The 8,617-nt window shown below is 45.9% G+C and overlaps 1 protein-coding gene across 1 annotated transcript; it reads left to right on the forward strand.

Annotated features, from left to right (window-relative positions):
• Positions 1-1,062: 1,062 nt before the first annotated feature.
• EIF2B2 (eukaryotic translation initiation factor 2B subunit beta) lies at positions 1,063-8,389 on the forward strand (the record flags this gene model as incomplete). The annotated part of the gene is made up of 8 exons (XM_080708308.1): positions 1,063-1,225; positions 1,332-1,452; positions 1,607-1,755; positions 2,928-3,091; positions 3,867-3,962; positions 4,429-4,566; positions 6,020-6,086; positions 8,232-8,389. The coding sequence occupies 8 exons, from the start codon at positions 1,063-1,065 to the stop codon at positions 8,387-8,389; spliced, it is 1,056 nt and encodes a 351-aa protein (XP_080564434.1).
• Positions 8,390-8,617: the final 228 nt, after the last annotated feature.

Here is an 8,617-nt window from a genome sequence, read left to right on the forward strand (position 1 = left end):
TTGATTTGCTAATCATATATTGCAGATTTTTGGTCCAATACAGATAGTAGTCTGTAGTTTTCTTGTATTATTTTTGTCTGATTTTGACATTGATACCATCTTCTTGAAGGCCAATTTGTCAATTGTAACAAGTCTTTAAAATGTGTGGGCCTAAGGATTCCACTTTGAGGACATTATCTTAAGAGAGATTCCTATTACAGTCTTTGGGTTCAGATAGACCTAGGTTTGTTTGTTTGTTTACCGGGGGTACTGGGGATTGAACTCAGAGAGACTTAGATTTATTTACTGATTTGTTTGTTTACGGTCCTGGGGATACACTTCTATTTTACATTTTATTTGGAAATAAATGGGGAAGCCAGGGAGGCTGGCTTCGAACTTTCACGATCCTCCTGTCTCAGCCTCCCAAGTACAGGGAGTACAAGCGTGCGCCACCACACCCCCGGTATCCTTGATTCTATTTCAAGAGAAAGTCCTTTCTCTTTCTCTTTTATTTGTTAGGCCGTGGAGATGTGGAGGCAAAAAAAAAAAAAAAAAAAAAAAAAAAAAGATAATGGTTCCTGTCCTCAGAGAATTGAACCCATAGAGAGCCAGGCGCAAACAGTACCATGCAATATGGGAGCACTAAAATGGGGCATCCTGCCCAAGGAGCAGCGGGCCCTGGACGCACCCTCCGGGCGTCTGTGCAGGGCACGAGGCGGTCACCGAGCCGCAGGGCCGGGAAGGGGGGCGGCGACTTGTCCAGCGTAGCGTCGCGTCGTGGTCGGCGAGCGTGGAGCCGACTTGCTCCCACAGCAGCCGGCCACCCGCCTCTTCTGGCCTGACCAGTCAACCCTGCTCGGCGTCCGCCGGGCCGGAAAGGCCACTTCCGGTCGGGCGCTTGGGCGCCGGGTGGTGAGGAAACTACTCACGTCTCGCGTCTCTGATTGGCCCGGGGAACTAGAGGGGACGGACCTGCAGCCTCTCAAACCGGGGTTTTTCTCGCGGACCGGAAGTTGACCTTGCCCGCCCCGGAAGTGCAACCCTGTGGTCTTCCAGGAGCGGTTTCTCCGGGCTGATTTGGAGATGCCGGGAGCCACGGTTCAGGGCTCGGAGTTGTCCGAGAGGATCGAGAGTTTCGTGGAAACCCTGAAGCGGGGTGGCGCGCAGCGCAGCTCGGAGGACATGGCCCGGGAGACTCTGGGGCTGCTGCGTCGGATCATCACCGACCACCGTTGGAGCAACGCGGGTGAGGGATGCCTAGCTCCACTCGCGTCCCATTCCCCATTCGTACCCAATCCCTAGCCCTCATCCAGTGCCGGTCTGGCTCACTCTGTCTCGCTCTTGGGCTGCAGGAGAGCTGATGGAGTTGATCCGCCGAGAGGGCAGGAGGATGACGGCCGCGCAGCCCTCCGAGACCACCGTGGGCAACATGGTGCGGAGAGTGCTCAAGATCATCCGGGAGGAGTATGGCAGGTCGGGCTCATGGTCTGGGCTCCGGGTTGGACCCAGGGACGCGTTTGCATGTTGCCTCTTCATGCTTGGACCCTTTTGTTGCTGAGCAACTCTGGGTACCTACCTGACCACACCTCCTCTCCACCTCCCCTTTCGGGTCTTGTCTCCTTCGTAGACTGCACGGTCGCAGCGACGAGAACGATCAGCAGGAATCCCTGCACAAACTCTTGACATCCGGAGGTCTGAGCGAGGATTTCAGCTTCCATTATGCCCACCTTCAGTCCAACATCATTGAGGCGATTAATGAGCTGCTAGTGGAGCTGGGTAAGAGATCTGGTCTCTGGGTGGACAGGACAGGTCGCTAGCATATGAGGAGACAAGCCCCCAGAAGTTGTTCATCAGCTGAAATAGAAGAGATTACCAGTTCCCTGGTTCCCAGAAGTTTGTCCTTCATCCTGATTAGGAATAGTGCGAAACAGGCAGCAGGGTTGAAGTAATCTACTTTTCAGTCCTTTTTTTTTTTTTTTTTTTGCCATACTAGGGATTGAACCAAGGGACATTCTACTTCCGAGCTATAGCCTCAGCTCTATTTTTTATTCTTTATTTTGAAACAAGGTCTCACTGAATTGCAGAGGGCCTAAGAAGCTGAGGCTGGTTGCAAACCTGCGATCCTCTGGTCACAGCCTCCCAAATACTGGGATTACAAGTCTGAGCCACTACTCCAGTCTCAGACCAGTCCTTTAAAAAGACTGCAACTCCACTGAAGCAGACTCATTAGGACAGAGATTTCTTTTCATTTTAAGGAAAATAAGCTTCTAAAACCACACTAGATAGACTTTTCTTCACAGAAGTTACTTTTGTTTTTATACTCCCCATATGTTTATACATACACATATACCCCCTATATATGTTTACATATATGTAAATATCTCCATCCTCTTTGCTTTGTGACCTAAGAGGCTACAGATATTCATTACAATTAGAGTTCCTCCAAGGACAGTGAAGCTAGGTTTTATCTGTGCCCCAAACTGTTGCTTCCAAATTCCTCCCCCGTTTTTCTTCTCTTGATTCTCTCTCAAATGGAAGTTGTTGTGGCCACCTTTTGGAGGAAAAGTTCTTTTAGGGAGAAGCTCTGTTACCCCACAGTCAGCACTTTAGGATTTCCCAGATTGCTCTTTCTTGCCTGAACTTATTGTCTTCAAATTCAGATGTAAGACAGAGTTGTTGGTGTAGTGACAGGGAAGTAATTGATGAATAGAGTTTCTGCTGAGAAAGGGGTGTAGGCTGAGAATTTGGGAGGTAGGAGATCCCAGAGGAGTGGGTCTTTTAAGAAATTTGGCTGTCACTGCAAGCCCATTAACCCTGCAGCACCAGGGTCTGCCAGGTGGGCAGTGTATATGAAAAGCAGACACCTCTTTCTCTGCCATTGATAGTGTCATGTCTATCTCTGACATAGTGTGGCAGTTTCATATTTTCCTTGCAAAATGCTTTTGTAGAAGGCACCACGGAGAACATTGCAGCCCAGGCTCTGGAGCACATCCACTCCAACGAGGTGATCATGACCATTGGCTTCTCCAGAACAGTAGAGGCTTTCCTCAAAGAGGCTGCCCGAAAGAGGAAATTCCATGTCATTGTGGCAGAGTGTGCTCCTTTCTGCCAGGTAGGGGGACTGCAGGAGTTCCTAAGAAAAATGAAAATAAGAAGAAATTAAAAGAGGGATGGGTGTGGGCCATGCCAACTTTGAATTGATAAGCAAGTCATTGAGAAGATAAAGTAAGACATTAAGGGAATTTCAGGTTGTTTATCCTATGAACACTTGAAGGGTAGGGACTGGAGATTGAACCCAGGAGCATTCAACCTTTGAGCTATACCCCCCAGCAGTTTTTATTTTTTATTTTGAAACAGGGTCTAAGTTGCTGTGGCTGACCTCAAATCTGTAATCCTCTTGTGTCAGCCTGGCTGTGAACACTTTTAAGCATTGGTTTAAGAAAACTGCGTGAACTGCTGGCTCTTAGAAAAGTTAAATATTTTTTTTTGCGGGGGGGGGATCAAAATAGGGTAAATTATCTTGGGCATGACTGGTGCTTAGTCTGATCTCATTCAGTCCTTAAGTAAATAATAGGTCTCAAAAAAGAAATATGTAAGAATATAAGATGTTATAAAATAATGGGCTGGGAGCTATCATGTCAGCTAGGCTTGATCATGCAAGCAAGTTGTATTTCCAGTTTTGTGGCTGCTCTAGTATTACCATGGAGGAATGTATATTTATTAGCTTCCCTTGGGCTTCCCTGAAGCTCATCAGAGAGTACTCACCATAGGCAGAAAATATTGGAAATTGTATGCTGGGTATGCCCATAGTACAGGACTCCCTAGAGTGTTACGTTTGGGAGCTTTTTTTACTCTCTCCCAGCATCAGCCTTTCCCTCCTATTGTAGGGTCATGAAATGGCTGTCAACTTGTCCAAAGCAGGTATTGAGACAACTGTGATGACTGATGCTGCCATTTTTGCTGTTATGTCAAGAGTCAACAAGGTGGGTGTCTTTGGTGTTACTCTGTTGAATTCATGAAGATTATACTTCTGAAATACTGATTTTTTTTTCCTTTTCATAATATTCATGGTAAGAGATGAGTATTTCTAACACCCTTTGAAAGTTTTACTGTTTACTGAATTTCTTTTCCCCTTATTTGCATCACTATTCCTCACTTGGGGTAGCCTCTAAATTTGTTTCAAAGTAGAACCAAACAGCAAGTGCCAGCTGCTAGGGATTGGCCATAGAGTTCCTGCCTCACGATAAAGAACTTGGCAATGGTGGGGATGGGGGATGGAAAAGACTTCTGGCTTCTCAGCAGGTATGGCATATAGACTTCCTGAAAAGACAGGGCAGAGAGCAGTAAGTTTGCTGTTTTCTACCCTATGCTACATTCATTCTTTCCTTGGGGAAGGTGGCCAATGGCTCTATCCCCAGAATGGCTCACATTTTTCTTTCTGTCCCAAAGGTGATCATTGGCACGAAGACCATCCTAGCCAATGGTGCCCTGAGAGCTGTGGCAGGAACCCACACTCTGGCCCTGGCAGCCAAGCACCATTCTACCCCACTCATCATCTGTGCGCCCATGTTCAAGCTTTCCCCACAGGTATGTCCATCTGTCTCTAACTGAGCTGGTAGAGAAGGGAGCTCAAGAGTAGGCTTGAACTCAGCCTTCAACCTGCTCACTCTGGGGTCTCCTTTTACCTGAGTTTACCTAGTGGATTAGACCCAGTAAAAGAGAGAAAGAGCACAGAAGTCTTGATATGGGAAACACAATTAATAGTTATAACCGGCCAGCTTTATTTATTTATTTATTTTTGTGGTACTGGGGATGGAACCCAGGGGCCTTCTACCTCCAGGCTACACTCCCAGACCTATTTTATGTTTTATTTGGAAACAGGGTCTCCTAAGCCAGCGCGGCTGGCTTTGAACCTGCGTGATCCTCCTGTCTCAGCCTCCCAAGCACGGGGATTACAAGCGTGCGCCACCACGCCCGGCACCTGCCAGCTTTAAAAAGTCAAAATTATGTCAGGACAATGTGGATTACGGAAAGGCCCTATGCATAGAATTGCCACAACTCCCTATTGCCCCAGCCACTTCTGAAATGCCAATGGGCAGGTTGAAAGTAGGGTCATAGAGTTACTTTTATTTGCCATTGTTCAGGGTCTGTCCTCTGTAGCCTGAATACAAGCAGTTGCCAAGAGCCATTTCATCAGTGATAGAAGCTATTTGCACTGGAAACAACCTACTAATAGGTCTCTTATTTTTCAATTGAGCTGAGATTCATACAACATACAATTAATCATTTAAAAATGTACAATTGAGTAGTATTTCCCACATGCATAGCACTGCAACCTCTATTCTCTACCTTCAAAACCTTTTGTCATCTCAGGAAAGTTCCCTATTCCCATTAAGTAATTGCTCCCTGTTCGCCCCTCTTCCCATCTCCTAGTAACCACTAGTGTGCTTTCTGTCTCAATGGATATTTTTATGTTAAAGGAATCATACAGTTTGTGACATTTTGTGTCTGGCTTCTTTCACTTAGAATGTTTTCAGGATTCGTCTGTTTAACATATGTTGTAATTTATTTTTAAGGCTGAATGAATCATATTTCATTGTTTGGATACAGCCTATCTATGTTTTTTTTTTTTTTTTTTTGGTGTGTGTGTGTGTGTGTGTATAGTACTGGGGATTGAACCCAGTGGCATTCCACCTCTGAGCTAAATCCCCAGCCCTGTTTATACTCTATTTGGGAACAGGATCTCACTAAGTTGCAGAGAACCTCACTAAGTAGTTGAGGCTGGCCGCAAACCTGCGATCCTCCTGTCTCAGCCCCCCTAGTACTGGGATTACAAGTATGTGCCACCACGCCTGGCTACATACAATGGTTTTTTGGATGGGCATTTGGTTTGGTTCTTTTTGACTTTTATAAAGAATGCTGCTTTAAACATTTGTTTGTCAGTCTTCTGTGCGGGTGTATATTTTCGTTTCTCTTCGATGCATATCTAAGAGTGGAATTGCTGGCTCTCTTTAAAAAAAATTATTTTTTAATTTTTTAGTTCCCCAATGAAGAAGATTCATTTCACAAGTTTGTGGCTCCTGAAGAAGTTCTGCCTTTCACAGAAGGTAGAGAGAGAGAGAATGAGAATACGTGTGTGTGTGTGTGTGTGTGTGTGTGTGTGTGTGTGTGTGTGTGTATGCTTGGTCTTTTTATTGTTTTGGTGGTAAATAGGATTGAGTACTGTCAGGTAGTATTTTTTTTTCTTTCCACACTACTTGTGAAGACTGTTGGTTTTTTTGTTTTTGTTTTTGTTTTAGCAGTTTAGAGTGCTTGGGGACCTGAGCTAGTCCATGACAATTTGTTCTGAGACATGTGTTAGCTGAGTGTTCAGCCATGGCAGTTCAGATCATTCAGCATTGACAGGGTTTGGCTTTGCACACTGTTTGAAATATAGGCAACCACCAAGTGGGATAATTTACCTGTTTACAGTTGTTGTAAGGAGTCAGCTTTGGTCAACTCTCTGCCAAAGGCAGCATGCTTTGAAATGTTCCTGTATATAACTCTCCTGTGAGCCAGGCGTGGTGGTGCATGCTTGTAATCTCAATACTTGAGAGGTTGAGACAGAGGATTGCAGTTTCAGGTAGTTTAGTGAGGCCCTCCACAACTTAGTGAGACCCTATTTCTTTTTTTTTTTCTTTTTTTTTTTTGGTGGTACTGGGGGTGGAACCCAGAGGCTTTCTACCTCCGGGCTACACTCCCAGACCTATTTTATATTTTATTTGGAAACAGGGTCTCACTAAGTTGCTGAGAGCCTCACTAAGTAGCTGAGGCTGGCTTCGAACCTGTGTGATCCTCCTGTCTCAGCCTCCCAAGCGCGGGGATTACAAGCATGCGCCACCACGCCTGGCGAGACCCTATTTCAAATTAAGAATAAAAATTAGGACTGGGAATGTAGCCCAGAAGTAGAATAACCTGAGTTCAATCCCTAGTACCACAAAAAAAAAAAAAAAAAAAAAAAAAAAAACTCACCTGTGGCCTGGATACCCTGGTGTATTGGGGTCTGTTTCTTTCTTTCTTTCTTTTTTTTTTTTTGGCACTGGGGATTGAATCCAGAGGCATTCTACCTTCAAGCTATGCCCCCAGCCCAATTTTATTTGAAAACAGGGTCTTGCTAGGTTATTGAGAGTCTCACTACATGCTGAGGCTGTCCTCGAACCTGCGATCCTCCTGTCTCAGTTTCCCAAGTACTGGGATTACAGGCATGCACCACCATGCCTGGCTCTTTTCTCTGGTTTCTAAAGGCAGCAGCTTTGCTCAGGGAGCCTGCTGCCTCATCAGCAGTTAAGAGAGCAAAGCACAGTATGTGGGCTCTTGATTCTTCTTTACTTTTTTATTTTGGGGATTATTGGAGGTTGAACTCAGAGGCATCCTACCTCCAAGCTACACCCCCAGCCTTATTTTATTTTTATTTTTAAACAGGGTCTCACCAAGCTGCCGAGGGCCTCACTGAATAATTGCTGAGGCTGGCTTTGAATCTGCAATCTTCCTGTCTCCCAAGTGCTGAAATCAAAGGCATGCACCACAACACCTGGGTTCCCAACTCTTGTTAGAAGTTTAAAAATTTAATTCCTTTATTCAGATGTCCATTCTTCAAGAAATAATTATTGAGCACCCATTGTCTCTAGGCACAGGAATATAACAATGAATGAAGTAGATAGGGCACTACTCCCATTATATTCTCTATGGATGACAGACAAGAAAATGGCAGGTCCTGGGATGTTTTAGGAAGAAAAGAAGTAAGGGTGACGTGATGGAAAGTGGCTAAGGCACCACTAAGGTTGGAGAGGGTGTCGAGGAAATGGCATTGCCACCAAGGCCTGAATGAAGAGAGCCCACCATGTGAAGCACAGGGAGTTTTCCAGGCACTGGTGCAAGGGCCCCACATGCTGAGCCAGTTAGGAAAGGCGCCATATGGCTGCAGAGTAGTAAGACAGGAGAGTGGCACCAGTTAGGCTTAGGGTGGTGTGATGGGGGCCAGATCTTGAAGGTTGCAGTCTTGAATCTGAGTTTTATTCTGAGGGCTCTGCAAAGCCATCGGGGATGTAGGCAGAGTGAAGGTGGTCTGGAGTCATCTCTCCAGTTTGCATTGCCACAGCTTCCCTTCTTGGGTATTTAGTGTGCCTGCATTAATGAGCCTACACTCTGTGTGCTACTTAAGTATTAGAGGAGGGTCCTCAGCTTCATCTTTGGCATGTGTGATTGCCTTTCAGGGGACATTCTGGAGAAGGTCAGCGTCCACTGCCCTGTGTTTGACTACGTCCCCCCTGAGCTCATTACCCTCTTTATCTCCAACATCGGTGGGAATGCACCTTCCTACATCTACCGCCTGATGAGTGAGCTCTACCATCCTGATGATCACATCCTATGACCACCACTCATCCTGAGCAGAAACCTCTTAGAACGAGGGAAGACCCGGTGCTGCTGCAGCATGAATCCTCCTAGTGAAGGGGGAGTGGACAGAGTAAACCTAAGAAACTCCATACTGTTTCCTGCCTTATCAGTCATCCCATAACAAGGCATACCTCTAGGGCTGGTTCTTGCCTTTCTGGTCTTAACAGAATAGTAGGGCTCAGCCTATTGATTTTGGAGTCTCTTA

This window comes from Muscardinus avellanarius, assembly GCF_963383645.1.
Source record: "Muscardinus avellanarius genome assembly, chromosome: 12".
Lineage (NCBI taxonomy): Eukaryota > Metazoa > Chordata > Mammalia > Rodentia > Gliridae > Muscardinus > Muscardinus avellanarius.